This window comes from Monopterus albus, unplaced genomic scaffold (assembly GCF_001952655.1).
Source record: "Monopterus albus unplaced genomic scaffold, M_albus_1.0 scaffold56.1, whole genome shotgun sequence".
Classification (NCBI taxonomy): Eukaryota; Metazoa; Chordata; class Actinopteri; order Synbranchiformes; family Synbranchidae; genus Monopterus; species Monopterus albus.
The window spans coordinates 631526-649698 of NW_018127936.1; the positions used below are offsets into that span (position 1 = coordinate 631526).

General features: G+C 38.9%; 1 protein-coding gene across 10 annotated transcripts in view; it reads right to left on the reverse strand.

Moving 5' to 3' along the window:
* Positions 1-18173, reverse strand: part of ccser1 (coiled-coil serine-rich protein 1) — a 108323-nt gene that overhangs the window by 75970 nt on the left and 14180 nt on the right. For all 10 annotated transcript variants that reach the window (XR_002275149.1, XM_020602447.1, XM_020602448.1 and 7 more), the window contains 2 exons: positions 14823-14913; positions 12439-12541 (listed from right to left, as the gene is read on the reverse strand). Coding sequence is in view for 9 of the 10 variants with exons in the window: in XM_020602447.1 (XP_020458103.1) it covers positions 12439-12541; positions 14823-14913 (194 nt within the window). In the remaining variant the exon portion in view is untranslated. The remainder of the gene's footprint in view (positions 1-12438; positions 12542-14822; positions 14914-18173) is intronic.

An 18173-nucleotide genomic window follows, 5' to 3' on the forward strand; every position in this document is an offset into this window, starting at 1 on the left:
GATAAATATTTAAAGAGTGTGACAAATGCCCCCTTCCTTTGCTTTGTACGTTTGTACGTTGTTTTTCTTTTGCTCCTTGTTTTAACAACACAGGTTCTCTGGCCTCTTCACCTTCATTCCATTTTTCCCTGCTTACTTTGCCTCTCTTTCTGTTTTCTCATCTCCATTTAACTTAATTTTTTATGTTATCTTGTCCTCATTTACACTCTCCTTTCCATCTTTTTGACTCGCCACTCTCCTCTCAGAAGCCGTTTGTCAACAGCAGTGTTAGAAGTGATCCATTTCACCAAACTGAAAAAGCCAATTATCTGCCTTTTTATGACTTTCATTATTTTACCACTCACAGTGTTTTATTACTAGGCTATTGGCTCCCAGTGCTGACACATACCTACATACACACATACCTACATACACACACAAACACATATTTGTGAGAACACTCACTGACATACTGTAATTCATTCCCTAGCCCCTTACCCTAACACCATCACAAATAACTGCTTAACCCCAGCATTTACTCTAACCCTAGCCTAAACATAATTCTAACACTGAACCCTAAGGCCAAATCATAACCATTACACTACCCTTTAAAGGACAGGGCCAGTCGTTTTCTATATTAATAGTATTTTCAGCAATCTCCATACAAAGACTATGAACTGCCTCTGCTCACGGCTGTCTGTCAGCTGCCAGTCCTGGACTAGCTCGTTTGTCTGTGCAATACATCTTCGTTGTTGTTCAAAAATTATTAAAAATACATAAGGAAAACATACCACTGCACTAGGTGGCACTTCTTTTTTGTAACAGAACATCAGACCCAACTATGTTGCCTCAAATTCTTTGTGTGGCCATAATTTCCTGAAGTTAGAATGAGTGTGAGATTTTGTGCAAGCTCTCAGCTTTGTTTACATTCTGTTAGCTACTCACGCTCAGGTCTGGTGTTTGTCAATGAAGAAATATGTCACCCAGCACAGCGGTGTGTTTCGCTGTGTTTTTAATCCTAAACGACGGTCTATGGCACAGACGAACAAGCTGATCCAGGACTGAACAATGCACACAGAGCCAACAACAAACAAACACAGATTCTTATATGCACACTATGCGAGTTCTCATAATGCTCAGTCAGTGTGTGAAGTGACAAAAATGACTGCTAGTAAAATAAATTATGTGTGATTGAAGTGCATTATCTTTAGCAGCAGTCAAGAGGGGTGGGCTGCACCTTTGTCAATCAGCAATATAAAGACTGAATTGTCTAAGGAATAATAATACTGAAGGACACTTTAACACTGAGCCATAGTGAGAAAGGCAGTCAGTCCCCTGTGCCAGCGTTTTCTTTATTCATTTTTTACTGACAACAAGGGACATATGGACAAATATCAAATATGTGTGTGTGGTTGTGATTGTATGTAACACAGACATTGGGATGCCGTGTGTTTGCATACATGCACAAGTAAATTACAACAATATACCATAGCTCTGGGAAAATGTTCGCCCTCATTTCTCACTCCTTCTTTCTACCTGACAGACAGACTTTATTCATCTGTATTCAGCACCTGGGGCTACAGATGTTTAATGCTGCCATTAAACTCATCTCCAACAAAAAGTGCATCTGTGACTAAAGAGTGAGCACAAGCCAAGCTCTAGGCAGTGAATCTAATAGTGAATTCAAGCCTTCAGATACAGAAAGGGAGAGAGTATAAACATATTGTAATATGGCTAGGGTATCTTTCTGATTATTCCAGTCAGTCTTTCTGCTTTTCTTTGCACCCTGCACTGTGAAAGCTTGCTTCACGAAAAATGTGCGGTTCACCTCTTTATCCTTTATTCTTCTCCTGCCTCTCTCTCTGACTTCCATCTAGCTGTCTATTAACTTATGAGACTGTTCACTCATCCAGTCCTTCGGCATCTGTGAGTACCCTGATCTTAATCCCATACAAAAAAGCTGAGAACCACAACGCTAGCTTTGTATGAGGGAGCAGCCTCGGGGATTTATCAGAACACACTCACACTAATTACTACCAAAACGTCTTGTTGCTGGGAGAGATCCCTTTAATATTGGTCCCATGTGTCATATTACATTTTCCTATTTCAGAGAACCCTGCCAAGCCACATTTCCACTCATTTTATCCTGTAATAAAGCCTTAAGTGACATTCCACTTAGTAGAACATTCACTTTTTAACACAAAACCGCTGCTGAGTTTACAAAGTCCACTACCGAGACTGACTGCCATAATGAGACGTTGCTGTTTTTGATATGCAAGCACTATAAGATTTTTTCTATTATTTAATAATACAAAGGCTTATTTCTCTTATTTTAAAATAGCTCTGCCAGTTTTCAATAATATAAACTGAATAAAATAGCATGAAGCTTTGTTTTCACTCTGATATACACCAACCACTATGAGACCTTATACACACACACAGGTGTGTCCCTTTCATATTTATATCCCATGCATTAAACTAGCCACAGGTGGACTCTAATCAAGCTGCAAAAGCATCTCAACAGGAGTAGGATGCACCAGAGCTCAATTACAAGTGTTGTTACAAAGGGTCTGAATACTTATGTAAATGGGATATTTCAGTATTTTATTTTTAATACTTTTACAAAACACTCCAAAAACTTCACTTCAACATTAAACTTCACTTTAATGTTGTGGAGTATTGTGTGTAGATTGATGAGGAAAATGAGTGGATAAAATGGATTCAGTTGAAAAATTCAACTGAATCCATTTTAAGATGGATTCTGAAACATAACAAAATGTGACAAACTTGAGAGGGTCTGGATACTTCCTGTACTGACTGTACCCCAGCAGAAGTAGATAAGATGCATTATGAATGTAGGTTTTCTGGAGTCTTCAACAGTGAAGAGAAGATATGGGGGCGGATCTGTACAACTCAGCTGCATATTTCCAGTCTAGGTTATGTTTTCATTAGGCAGACAAGCACAGCGTGAAGCTAATCTTTTCTGATGATGGTCTGTAACAACATCAGCAACACCAAAATAAATTAAAATATGACAAATTATGTACTCAGGTCAGATCCATGTCAAATTGTTTTCACATGTTCATACTTGATATTTTTGCTGTCAGGAATTCTAAATAAATGTGCACACAAATGTCATTTTCTGTTTGCAATCATCCACATAAGCTTTGATTCTGATTAAATGGAAATGAAAGACACCAGGAATAAGCTTCTATAATCCAGGAGATTAAAGGCGTATATACCTCATTTAGCCGTTCCCATGGAAATACTGTATGTTATGTATTTACAGCATGTATAGACAGACACTGGTAAGTAGCATATAGGAATGCAAATGAAGTAATTAAGCACTATGCATATAGAAGACTACAGTGTGTAAGATCTGTAAGTTTGCTAGTGCTGAGAAGAGAGCTAGCATGGTTGTGACAATGTTCAACTATGCATTCTGACACCTCTAAAGCTCACCAATTAACACAGTCTCTCTTTTGCTTAATCTGCACACAAACAGAAATATAAAATCAAGACTTTACATACAATAATAGTTTTTAATAAATGTTTATACACCCACTAGGGGTGTGACGAGAAACGTGATGATATTTCTCATCGAGGCAAAAGCTTTTTCCTCGAGACCAATACATAATAGAACCAGGCCAATATGACGGACAGTTACCATACGTTCACATTTGTTTGGAAAAAACGCAACTTAGTGGGGGGGCTGAGGGGGAGTGTTGTAGCTACACTGTGAAGAGTCGAAGTGAGTGGCTTCATTCAAGTTTCCACCCTGGGAGTTTCCATTGTGTTTTGGCTAGCCATGCTGCTAATGTAGCCTACTCTACCTTAGCACCAATTCTACCACCAGTGTGTCAGCACTGATAGATTAAAAACACTTTAACAGTCAGTACTAATGAAAATGCATGCCGTGTCATTATGGTACATTAACTGTGGCCCACATTCGACAGTGAATGCTCATGCTACCAAGGTAAACAAAATCGTCTTCTTCCTGTGAGCGTCCACATCCCCGATCGTTCCCCAGTACATGATTGCTCAATGCAGCGACTCTGCTGGATGATATCACTGTCCAGTGCGGTGCAAGTTGAACCAGACCCAACCTTTTCGCTGCATTGGGTTGTGTCATGTGAAATGAATGGAGAGGGCTGTGTGTTTTCACACCTTTGAAACTCAGTCTGAAGCTAATGCATAGTTCATTCACAGTTCTAAGGTCTGAAGAGACTCGTGAAATTATACAGGAGAGAAGCCAGTCAGGCGAGTTTGTGGCAAAACCTTTTACAGTGCTAGCATATTGTCTTTTACTACATATGATAATTCATACTCAGAAGTGACATTCACTACAAGATGATTAGTTAAAACATTTGGAAATGCATCTGCATTGTTTTGCATTTTGTGACTTTCAGTTCAATAAAATACTATTTTTCCAGTCATATACTTTATTTCATCCTTGAAAATTTCTTTAAAATTGTGTAAAAATATCATCACCTTGTTCTCCTGAACCCAATCTGTGTATCATTTCGCCTCATGAGCTACGTGTATCACTACACCCCTAACACCCACCCAGCCCTCCTGTGCAGCATCTCCAGTTACAGATAGGGCACCACCAAAGCTGGCAATGTCACTGTTTTTACATCTGTTCAGAGCCAGAATAGCTGTTTCCCTCTGCTTCCAATCTTTATGCTAAGCTAGGACCAACATCTCTCCACACAGATGGGACTATTCCTGTCAGCATTAGCAAAGCTTTCAGTTAGAACCCTCGGAATAAAAATCCAGTGTCCTGATGACAGCTACAAAGAGCCTTTCTCTTCAAGACCCTAGTTTTTGGTGATAATGATGCTAGCTGCTACAGACAGCTACTAAACCCAAACAACAAGTTATGTCAGCAACAAATTCTCTTGTAAATTAGTAAGTGCTAAACATACTTCTCTTTGCTCAGTAGTAGAAGGAATATGTCTGAGAAACTAACTGGGTGGGAAATGTCTCGCTGCATCATTGCAGAGTGCAACTTTTAGACTTTGCAGTACACTTCCTTAAAACCATGTTCTGTTCTCAGTATGTTGCAATATGTCATAGATCAGCATAGAGTATGCTGTAGTCCACAACAAAAGAGACAAGATAAAGAGGCAAGAGCCACACAAGGCATGAAGAGCCGAGCACAAAAAAGCTGTTGTTCAAATATCCCCCATATGCTACAATATGACACTTTGGTTCAGGAAAACTCTGATGTCATATGTTTTACAGTCTGTTAACAAAAGAGAAAGAGTCAATACCATTTTAAAATCCCTTTCATTTCTGCAAAAGATCAGTTGACAAAAAGTAATAGAAAGCAAAGGACTGTGGTTCAGTGGGTAGAGCGGTCATCTCCCAACCAGAGGATTGGAGGTTCGAATCTTGGTGCCTGCAGTCCACATGTCGAAGTGTCCTTGGACAAGACACCGAACCCCAAAGTTGCCCCCGATGGTTAGCGCCATCGGTGTGAGTTTGTCGTCGCAGATGGCTGCCTCGGTTCTGTACTGGAAACAAATTCAGTGTGTGTGTGTGTGTGTGTGTGTATAACATACTTGGCCAAATAAAGGTGATTATCCTTATTCATTGCCAATGTTCTCTTCATGTCACGAATCAGAATTGAAAGCTCGGAAAGAAGGGCTAGAAGCTGCCATTTCCGCATTGCAGTCAGGGAAATCCCCGGGACCTGACGGGTTCCCCGTGGAATTCTTTAAGACATTCTCTTCGTTACTCGCACCACAGCCAAGTACAGTGCTAGTTGACTCAGTCAAACAGGGCAGACTCCCGGCATCGTTTTATGAAGCACGTATTATTCTTATTGCAAAAAAGAACAAGGATAAGTTAGAGTGCTCTTCATATAGGCCAATCTCTCTATTGAATGCTGATGTTAAAGTTTTGGCTAAAGTTTTGGCCCAAAGATTGGAGAGTGTCTTACCATCGGTCATATCTGAAGACCAAACGGGCTTCATTAAAAATCGATATTCCTATTTTAATATACGTCGTTTACTCGATATTGTGTATCTCCCCCCGGGTGAGATTCCTGAATGTGTCCTCTCTCTAGATGCGGAGAAAGCATTCGATCGGATAGAGTGGCCATATTTATTCGGGGTCTTAAGTAAATTTGGCTTCGGCTCGAATCTGATCACTTGGATTAAATTACTGTACCTAAGCCCCACTGCCACTGTGAACTGCAAGCTCGGGAGGGAAAAAAAAAACCCTAAGGCAACACAATTAGTATATTTAATAAAACCCATGGAGAGTGATGTAAATTAGAAGCTAGATAATAGCAATGTGCAAAAGAAATATGCATGACAACAGATGTACACTACAGGATTTCTAACATGTTTAGCCTCATAGGCTGTCTGAAAAACCTCAGCACATATACCATAGCTGTTCCTCTGAGGCTTCTTAAGAGCATCTCTGGTTTATGTAAAAAAATAAAACAATGTCCTTAAAAAGAACACAATGGGAATATAGAAAAATAACCAAAACCGTTTCTTTGATAGATAATGTAAAACAGTCCAAAATCCACAGATTAGGCTAATACAGAATAAAGACTGGGTTATATATGTTTGTTGGATGAACAAATTCAGTATCATTCTATACTGGCAAATTGAACAGAAAGGGAGGAAAATCTACTCTGTGTTGCCTTCAAATCCCACCGTACGCTGTGCGTCTGTGTCTGAAAATCATGCTGCAGTGCATTTTATCTGTCCCCAGCTCCTCTCCCAGGCTCAGCTGGATTCTTTATGCGTGTCTATTTTTGTGAATGTTTGTAAGTATAAGACTTGTGAGGGGAGATACCTGTTATTTCTGCTGACTACATTAGTTCTGGTTGGATTACACAACAACTTTGCTGATGTACTTTATGATTCATTAACATTATCTAAATTTTCCTCTTTTATGTGTACATGTGAGTGAATTCCATATAATCACAGATGACATGTCTCTCTAAGAGACTGCAGGGCCAAGTGAGACCTAATCAATATCTACCAACTTTGAGAGGATGGTGTCTTTTTGAATCATTTTTGTCTTAGTCCAACTGACAAGCAAGTGTCTTTCTCACAGTCATTTCTCTGTTGCTACACATGCTGGGTCTAGTTGAAAAGATCTAGCTAATTTTGTTTCCTTTTCCCTTACATTCAGATGGACACAAAGTCAGTTAACATGGTAAAAGACATGATAGCCACAAACTTAAAATGGAGGTAAAACGAACTGCTGAGGTAACCCTGCCTAGCTTGAGACATGTCATAGGATGATCAGGATTTTTGGTAACAGACCCCAGAATGATTAAGAATTTCTACCGCATGGCACATGCAAAGCACAAACCTTTTGCATATACGAGAAATTAAATATCAACTCTGACTGGGTCCTTCCTTAAACATTAATCTTTTTCTCTTATTATTAAGCCAACATATAAGCATGTGAAAGCTCTGGTTGCACATTACAACTCAAATCAAACATATGACATATGGACATATGAACACTTGTCGTGGAGTGTCCACTGCATATTGACAGACACCTCTGAGTGTTTGCTTGTCCTCTCCTCAGTCTACCTGTCTTTTGCATAGTAATCAACAGCAATGAAAAGACGCAAGTCATATCCCAAGTGTCAAAATGTTATTTCCTCTGTGTCCTATTCTATAGGAGAGATGAGGGAGGAGTCCGTGTCTTTACAGAAAACATAAGATACACTTACTCAAACAAATATTCAGTATTTACTGGTCTAATACACCCTCTGCCTCCCTCTTCTACTAACAATAAAGGCACTGAGGCACATTAAACACATGCAGCGAAGATGGGCAATATTATCTAGAGTAAGTACTGCATGAGAAAAGTGCATGGTGCACTGAAAAAGGCTTTATGTAACAAAATATGTGAAACTAAGTGCTCATCATTTAACTGATGCAACAAAGTTATTTTTCTGGCAGTATGTAGCTTTGTATGACTACATTTTCAGCATTTAAATATAAATGCAAGCATGAGGAAAAGCAAACAAAGCTGCTGTATTAAAATTTGAGTGGAAAGAAACACTACTCTACTCTCTGCTAAATCTGATTTATTCTAAAAGCGATCTTTTACTATAAAGCTACTGCAAAGCCACTGTAGCAGAAACATCTGCAACTGAAACAATCACTCAGTAAATCAAAATTTAAATTAGGTTATTTTCATTTAAAAAATGTTTTCCCTATATCAGCAAGAAAACATCGTGTTCAATCAACATTTCTAAAGGTCTTAGACTATGGTGCTGCATTATACAGTCAGTATGGAAAGTATCCAGACCCATAGACAACGACCCAACGCATACCACTAAGAAGACACAGGAGTGGCTCCAGGAAAACTCTGTGAAAGTCCTGGAGTGGCCCAGCCAGAGTCCAGACCTGAACCCAATAGAGCATCTCTGGAGAGAACCGAAAATGGCTGTGCACCAACACTCCCCATTCAACCTGACTGACCTTGAGCGATTCTGCCAAGAAGAATGGAAAAAGTACCGAGCGTGCAAATTCATTCTCAAGAAGACTTGAGGCTGTCAATGCTGCTAAAGGTGCTTTAACCGAGTACTAAGTGAAGGGTCTGAATACTTATGTAAATGGGATATTTCAGTCTTCTATTTTTAATACATTTTTCAAAACACTTGAAAAACCTGTTTTCACTTTAACATTATGGAATATTGTGCATAGATTGATGAGAAAAAATCCATTTTAAGATGAGTCTCTCTTGCAAAAGAGAGATTGTATCTCAGGAGACTTCCTGGTAAGATAAAGGCAAAATAAAAAAAGTTAAATCAGTCAAATGACAAGAAAATGCACCAGAAACAATCTGACAATCAAATAATCAATAAGCTGCTCAAATGTAAAAACTTTCAGATTTCCTTGATCTTCTGTGACATACTTTAGGGCCCTAGATTGCTGATCTAAAAAACAAATTGGTATATGAAGAGGTCACCTTGGACATTTTTCACTGTGTCCACATTTTATTAATGGTCAATTAATTATTTTAGAAAATAATCAGAAGATTATTTGACAATAAAATTCAGCCTTAGCTGCAGCCTTAGGAACATCAATCTAAAATGGCATCACTAAATCTCATACTGCTCTCTTTTTTCTTACCCTTTAGTGACTGTATGTCTCTGTACGTTGTCCCTTCACCTTTCTTTGAATTCCTGCCACACTATCTGTCTCTGTTCCTCTCCTCGCCCATGCAGCCACAGAAAATGGAAGCAAATATCTTGTACATGGCTGTTTATTGCTCTAGCTTTGTCACTGTGGCATCAACATTACAAAGTCATAAACACACAGAATTAAATAGCTGTAATCTAAATTACTCGTCATACAACAGAGGTATGCATGCAAGACTGTGAGTGTGTACAACAGATGCTCTATACAGCTTGTCACAGAGCCAGAAGTATCCTGCAGCTGATACTCTCTCTGGACAGGCTGACTGACAGGTGAGTACGTGTGTGTGTGTGCTGGTGTTCTCTTGTGTGTGAACAGAAGGGGGCTTGCGTTGCCTCCAGCAAATCAATGTCCCCTCGGGGAATGTGGAAACCAAGACAAAGAGCAAGAGAGACTGAGAAGAAAGACAGCAAACAGAATGGAGCGAGTTCTGGGCAAACACAGTTTGTTCTCCTACCCCTCTGCAATCTGAGCTCCTACACTCACAGACTTTACACATTTTACAGTAAAAGCTGTGATGTTGAACTACTGCACCACAGTGGGAAATTAACACATAGCAGAAGCTACATGTTGACCAGGGTAAGAAACATAGACCTGGCTCCATTATGTAACCTAAACATAAAGTTAAGATTCACCGAAATCAAATGAAAGAAGAGTCTGAACATTTATCTGCACCTCACTTCAGCTACAAATACTGCTGTCTTGCTGCAGAGAAGTCATCTGAACACACACACGTCTCCCTCAGCCCAATACATCACACGACTGTCTGACTGTCAGCAGCGCACACACTATTAAATTGTGTCATGTGTCTACAGCTTTGAAGGCTAGAGTTGACTTTAGTGCAGACTGTTGGGTTGTTATAAAGGTGACACATAAAAGAGGAACTAATTAGGTCATCACTCAAGGATACCATGATTTAAAGGTTGATTTACTGCATACTTTTTAGCTACAGCAGCAGAATAGCTCCAGGGATGGAAATGTCTGGCAGCCAGTTGGTCCACCACTTTGGTCCAGACTGAAATATTGGTACACACATTCACACCCCCCCTCAGGATGAATAGCAACAACTTTGGTGATGCACTGACAATTTATCTCGCCTCATCATCAGGTCAAAACAGATTCGGCTGTGTTTAGTGCTAATTAGCAAATTGTAGAATGCTATCACACTAGTTATCATTACACCTGTTACACACCAGCATCTTAGTGTTGTCATATTGCTCCGGTGTATATTACAAGTCCTTTCCCTGTTCTTATCATTCATTTACTGGTTTAAACCACTTTATTTTTTCCTTTATCTATTCATGTCTTTATTTTCCCTTATTTACTTTATTCACTTATTTATTTTAGTCCTTTCTTTCCTCTCTTTCTTTCTCTACTCCTCCCTTTTTTAATTTATTCTTTATTAGTCAGTATATAGATTAACATACCCTCACAACACCTTCACATACAAACCACATGTAAAACTCCCCTACATTTTTCTGTAAATGTAAACATCTTGTTTCCATGTCATCTTGTTATGGTGCTGTTTTGATTTCTTCTTAAACGTCTTAGCATTGCCATTATGAGGATGTGATCATGTTGATGTTTGCATTTAGCTCTGCATGCACCACTGTTCCTAAGTGCAGCCTCACAGACCTGGCGATATCAGTGTAGATTTAGTTTAGTTCAGAGCTATACCACAGAAATAAGATGTTATAAGGCTGTTTGTAGCTCTACACCACAGCTCAGGTCTCATTCACTATCCCCTTGCTCTGCTAAAGGATCACTATTGTAATACAGTGTGTCTGATGGGATTAAAAAAATGGAGCCATCTCCTCATATTATGGCATTTCTAGCCTGAATTGCATTGCTGCAATCCACACAAACTAAATCAAACTGAAGAAAAAGCTGTTTCAGAAAATAACATTTTAGCCTTGACCTTGCACCCACACAGGAAAAATGCAAATATTTGTGTGTTTATGTGTAGATATGAATGCTTCTTCCATGCTTTCAAAGGCAAGTGGAGAAGTGGGACTTCAGTAGAAATAAGACAAACAATGAACAGTCTGAAAAAACCTTGTACGAGTTGAAAAGGTTGACTCCTGACTAGCATGATTCACAGACAAAGTCTAGACACAGAAAGTGTCTCACTATTTAGCAAAACATTCACTGTTAGAGCGTGGTTAAGAACGCCTGTAAAAAAATTTAGAAAAAGAAGTCCAATGTCTCAATGGTTTAGTACAAATCCTTCAAGCTCTACTTCAAAACCTCTCACAAAAGCAGACTTGCACCGTCTCTGCAAACAACGAAGATCATAGCAAGTTTGGTCAGGGAAAACATGAAGAGATGGATACATTTACTCTATGGGTGTGAGCACAAATAAAATAAATTCAAGCAGGGACTGGAGAGAAGAGCACTGAAATGTAAAGTAATAATCATCTGCGGGCTTGTCAGACATACCACCAGACAATACCACTGGTGATACAATCCCTTTATTACCCACTGGCTCCATAAAACCAAATAAGCCCTATCCACACAGTATGCACACACTTCTGTGTGTGTGCCCAGCAAGGCCTATCCTGATTCATGAGTATAGAGAAGAAGCAAGTGGCCAAATCAAATCAGATATGCATCCGTCCTTGGCAGTGATCCTTGCATGTATGAGCAGAAACTAACTGTTCTCTTTCAGCCATCGGCAACTGGAAGACAGACGAGGACAGAAAGACAGCTTGCATACTGTATTTATCCTAAATTAATTTATTTATTTACCCTCCCTCTTTCTCTGCAACAGTCTTGTCTCATCTCCAAGGGAGGGAAAGACATAAAACGTTAAAACGTTTTACACTTACAAGGAACATTCAAGATCAGCAATTCCTAGAACAGGCAATAAGCCACTCTCACGTGGCAATGAAGGGTGCTGTGTAAAAAAAAAAAAAAAAAAAGCTATACTGTAATGAAGATATATTATAGAGAGGATAAATACCCCTGAGGCCAAGTGGCTAAGTGCATCAAAACAGATCCTTGAGCCTTCCATATGCTCCAATTGTATTTAAGTGAATCCTGTTTGAGGCCAGCCAGTACCAGAGTATTTTTCTCCTGTTTCTGTCCACGATTGTGGTTCTAATACACCCAGCCCATAAATATTTCATTTATAACCATAGCATTTCTCTTTATTTTCTTTGTCAAAGTACAAGATAACTGTACTGAAAATGTACACATAATTGGTCTGACAGCACTTTTGCACACCCAGAGCACGTACCATATATGTATTAATGCAAATCTACACATTTACCTCTGACTGTTTTCTTTCCCCAGGATGCGCTCTCCTGTTGGGTCCATAGGGGAGGGCAGGTTGAGACAAGAGGCCAGGGACTGGCTGGAGTCTTCTCTGGACACTGTGCACACACCCAAACACACATATAGTCACTTTATCAAGAGGATTTTTTAATCTCAGCTGACACTTAGAATTTGTCAAAGGACCTAACCTTACCACAACATATTGTAGCCATCAAAAATAATAACCCTTCTCCCAAATGGAAGAAGAGCTATAAAACACAAGTAAGGTCACAAAATAGCTTATTAAAATTCAGTAATGACAAGTTGTTTAAAAAAAAAGAGAGAGATGTCTTATTTTAATGGCACATTTGACAGAGCAATGAGGAAGAGTCTGGAATAAATGTTGGTTGTGAGGCCAAGATTTGGCATTTCTTTACATCTTTGTAAAAGGTCCTGCTGTCTTTCTTTGTCCCTGTCTGATTCCACAGGGCATGAGTCCCAGTTTGACTAAGAACACAGAGCCCTGCAGCTGAACACTTTTGGCCATAAATTGCCATGAAACTGCTTGCTTTTTAATAAAGGCTTCAACAAGCCACCTGAGAGAGGGTAATACCGAGGAGTGCCAATGAGTGTGTGTGGGGGAGTGGGGGTTGTGGGATAGGTGCAAGTCCCGCTGTGTATGTCTGTGTGTCTGCATGTGTGTATGCATCCTTATATGAACTGAAAAAATTTAGAGAAAATCAAATGGACTAGATTTCTAGGTCGAAGACGTTTCACCTCTCATCCAAGAGGCTTTATCAGTTCTGACTGACTGGTGTTGGGAACCTGTCTGCCCATGTATAATGCCTGAATGTTCGTGCAGCTGTGTGTCTCTTTAAATCCCCTTTGAGTGTATGGAAGAACCTTACTTTTCCATCACCAGCACAAAGTCTTAGTCCCCTGACTTTATGAGAACAATTCATCAAACCTTTAATTTCATGCTGCAGACTGCAAACCATTAGGTCTAATGACTAAGTATGCACATTTGTATGTTAGTGTGTATATTAATGAGGGTGCCTCCTCTGGCTCTTGATCAGCCAATGTCTTCAGAGATGTTTTAAATGTGTGTGTGTGTGTGTGTGTGTGTGCGCAGGTGTATGCATGTTCAATTCAAATGTACTCTCCCTCCCAAAACTCTCCAACCCCCATAAGCACAAGAAATTCAGTTTATTACAGCTGAAGCTCCTGCTGTACTGCAGTCTTTACACCACAGTGCTGCTGAGCACTTTACTTTATTTGACTGCAGCTGTAATATTCTGTGAGTCCATCTGGGACTTAGCCTAGAGATACAGACAATCTAACCTCACATTTACATATAGTGTGACTCAAAGATGTGTTAGATAAGAGTCCAAGCTAAACACATATGGACTCCCTGCATCTAAGTAACCTGAAATGGAAGGCGACCACTTTTCAAGCTTCACTTTTCCCAGTTGAATTATTTTATTTGTGTGTCATACAGAGTCAAACACCAACTGTGCAAATCAATGTGTATGCTTTTTTGTCTTTGTGGTTTGATTATCTATTAATATGAAGCAAATATTTGCAATCTGAGATTACCAGAAACAATCAGTACTACAGTATTTGCAAGAGCTTGCCGTTTTGCCTAATAACAGAGTTTCTGTAGGGAATTAAATAAGAACAAGGCTTGTGATTTCAGTTTATCATTTCGCTTGTCACTAATATAAATTTCACTATGTCTACTCACAACACTGAAACTCCTTGATAAGAATTAACACATGAACATGTTACCCAAGTTCATTAGGTCCCTCTTGAGGCATCCACATGTGGTGTGGTTACAGCCACTCACCACACATATTCAGCAGAATAATTTCCTTATGTGTTACATTAAAAGAAACTGGGGTTAGTTTGGCACTGCGGTACAGCACAAGCAGTAATTCTCCTCTGGTAGTCACTTTTCAACCAGGAGGCATGTCAGGATGAGTGTGACTGAAATGTCAAAACAACAAAGGAGATAAATCGCTGTAAATGAGGCAGCTACATCAAAGTCACAGCATATGTTGGAAGAAAAAGGGAGAGTCCTGGTTTTGTGTTAAAAGATGATGAAACAGAGGTGGCATAATGACAAGAGAGATACAAGGCAGAAAGGGCAAAGAGAAGAAAGGAAGGAAAGGATGGGGAAACAAATCAGTGACAATGAGAAAAGCATGAGCAGACACATTGACTGGAATAGGGGTAGGAAAGATAAACGTAAGAATCTGTATGCGACATTCTTTTTTTCTATTGATATGAAGTGTAAAAAAGTCAACTGGTGTATCATCTGTATCTTCTCATAGCCTGCTTTAAGCCTCAGCCATGCACCTACCATGAAGAGATGCAGATGTTATACAGTGAAAAGGTTACCATGTCGATGTCGCTGATCATCGGAAAGGTCCAGGTCTAGCATAAGATCATCTTCATCCAGCTCTGAGGAGCCCAGGTTGTTTAAAACATCCTGAAGAGAAGACACAAAAGCAAAAGGTATATTTTATATAAATATATATATGCTCTGTATTCTTAATCGAAACAAAATCATTTGATCTAAGCAACTTATTATGATGAACAGCTTTAATACCAATTTAGTTACTCATAGACCCCGAGGAGGAAAACAAAACAAAAAAAAAAACAACAACAAAAACACTTATTAAAATAAGGTTACAATAAGGCAACATTACAGCAAATTAGAAAACAATTTTCTTCAAAGTAACCCAGGCAGCTCATAACATCCAAAAAGAGATTCAGCCAGAAAAACACAAAATTTTATTAACATAAGCAATAATAACACTATTAGCTATTTTTATTTAGGGCATGGGATTTTTTTTCCACTTTGCCTCCACTTAATGAGATATTTAGTCCCTCATCATTGCATCCAAGCTCATGAAAACATATTGCTGCCCTTGTTATGTGGGGATCATTAGGGTTCAGTTTAAGAAAGCAAAGAATGTGCCAAATGAGGCTGTAGGTTTTTGTAACATCTGTCAGCATTTACCATGCTTCGCAAGCAAAACAAACAAAGAATAAAAACTCTACAAGATTTCCTCTCCAGGACAAAAAGAGATAACTCATTACTCTGTCATGTGACTTTCAAAACTGTTAATACATTTTAATACTATTTATCTCACCTGTGTTGCAGTGAACAGGGTGTTTTTAACCATTAACAGTGGTGATTTTCTTGCTCAAAAAATAAAATAAAATACAACAACAACTGCAGGAGCACCCTGAGTATTGCTTCAATTCTCCTTTAAAACTATAAAACAAACTATACTAATACTACTGTACTAGCAGGGCAGCAGGGATAGTAGCATATAGTTTAGTATGTGGAAGACAAAGTCCAACATATAAAATTTGCACACAAGCACAGACAGGTTTTATGTTTTACATTATACAGCAAAAAAAATATTTAAAACAATCTTAAATAAAATAAAATATGAATGTATATTTTTAGGAGAACGTTTTTCTTAAAAGTGAATAAAGTAAGTGAATTCAAAGCAGGGGATTTGCTTACAAATGCAACAAAGTCACTGTAGAATAACTACATTTAAAATACACCGGTGATATCACAGGAGTAACTTGGGGACCAGTGTCTTGCTCAAACATATTTTGACATGTGGACTGGAATCAAACCACCAACCCTCCGGTTAGGGGATGACCCACTCTGTCTCCTGATCCACAGCCGCCTGTGTCCCCTGTCTTTACCCACTGTGCTGCTCACCCTTCACACAGCATTAAATACCATACAATAAGAGTACTGACTACCCTGAATTACCAAAAGTATCCCCACTCACAGCATGCATATTTCTTTGTAAAATGTATAAATCATTGTTAAAAAGAAATTCTCAGTGCTTTATGTGTGGTACTACTCCACAAGAGTGTAGTGAGCAATGCTTCACTAGTTAATGTGAAACACTAAATCTTCAGTTACAGTAAATGCTCCCATGTTCTCTTGTTTTATTTTGAGGTTCTAATGATGGAGTAAAATCAGGCTCCATTTGGTTCAGTTGTATTTCAAAAGTCAATGCTGCCATCTGATGGTCATAAAAGGGAAATCCAAATCCTGCTACAAGCGTGAGAGAGACGTACTGATTAAAACACTGCTGACCTGTGCATAAAAGAAGGCATAATTTAAAACGGAGTAACTGTAGCATGGAACTGAACTGGTTAAAAAAAGAACAAAGTGGTAACACAGTCCTGGTAGGAGTTCCTGTGCAGGTCTATCAACAGCTTTCTTTATCTTTAATTGAACATTTTTACTTAGTAACAAGTGAAAGCTCTCTCAACTATCACCATCAGTACAGTAGGTGTCTTTCCAAATACTCTGGATCCAAAAGGCCTTGGTCATTTCAAGGTCAAATTATATTTGCAAATAATTTTACATATTTGATTTAGACCCAAGACAAATGGCATTAATCTTTTTTGGTGGTATTTTATCTCATACAGTAGGTCTATAATGTTATTGTCTTGACACAGCAAATCTCATCACAAACCCAAACTAATTATTCACTGCGAAAAGTGCTTTGACCTGGTTCTGAATAACCTTTATTACCTACAATATCTGCTGAGACAAGATCAAGATTTTCAAAATAAAAATATGAGGGTGGTGGCTACACAGGCTGTCAGAGCTCTTAATACTGGTGTGTGAGACCTTGCCTAAACTTTGGTGCACAAAAAAAATGAAAAACTAAACCCAAGTTAAATATCAAGAGCCAAAACACTTCCAGGTCAGTCTCACGAAGGATCTGCAGATGCAGATGGATCTGAAAAACCAATAACAAACTCTATTTAGCTCTCATAACTGTGGTTTGGACATAAACAACCTCACAGCCACACTCTATATCGATCTCCTCCCATCTGAGTACAACGGCCTCAATGCTTAGTGACACTTCTAATTATTCAGCCACACACCACTCTGTGTGTGTGTGAGAGAGAGAGAGAGAGAGAGAGAGAGAGAGAGAGAGAGAGAGAGAGAGAAAACTAAATTAATGTTATTCAAGGTCCTACCTACAGCACAGTATATGAAGCCACTGTTGTCTGTGCATGAACATTATGTTGCTGTTTTGTTTCATCTTTTTCCCCCCTTCACTTTTTCACTGGATGCTCAGTGCTACAAACATCAGGACAAAAACCTGAATGCATTTCAGTGCAACGAAACCGAACACACAACTCATTTCAGGCATTCAAGTTAATATCTAAGAGATATTGGAAAAGAAATGAAGACCCATACTGTGGGATAATACCGCACACAGACTTCATTTGAAGCTAAATTACCCATTTAATATGCCCCTCTAACCACAGAAATGCGTTAATGTGGCTCTACAACCCAAAGATGTCACCCTTTTACCTCATTTGTGCGATATGAGCGAGTATAATCCTTGAGGTAATAGAGATAATATCAGATTCAGGTCTCATTAAAAGATGGCTCCATCTCTTAGCTGCCAAGCCAAATAAGAAACAAGAGGTTCTTTCTCTCCATTAAAAGACACTGGTTTCTGTTCACTCAGAATTACATCCTTTCAGTGCTTTAGGGTTGTAAAGGCATTAAGATCAAGGGAAAGGGATTTGGTTTTGCAGTCAGGTACTATAGCTCCTAGCAATTGAAAGTATACAGACTAAACAAATGACTTTCATTCTGTTTAAGCAGACACTTCACAGCCAGTTGTGTTTACAATGTGCCGGCGGGAATAAAGGATTGAATGTCCAGTTAAATCGAAATCCATT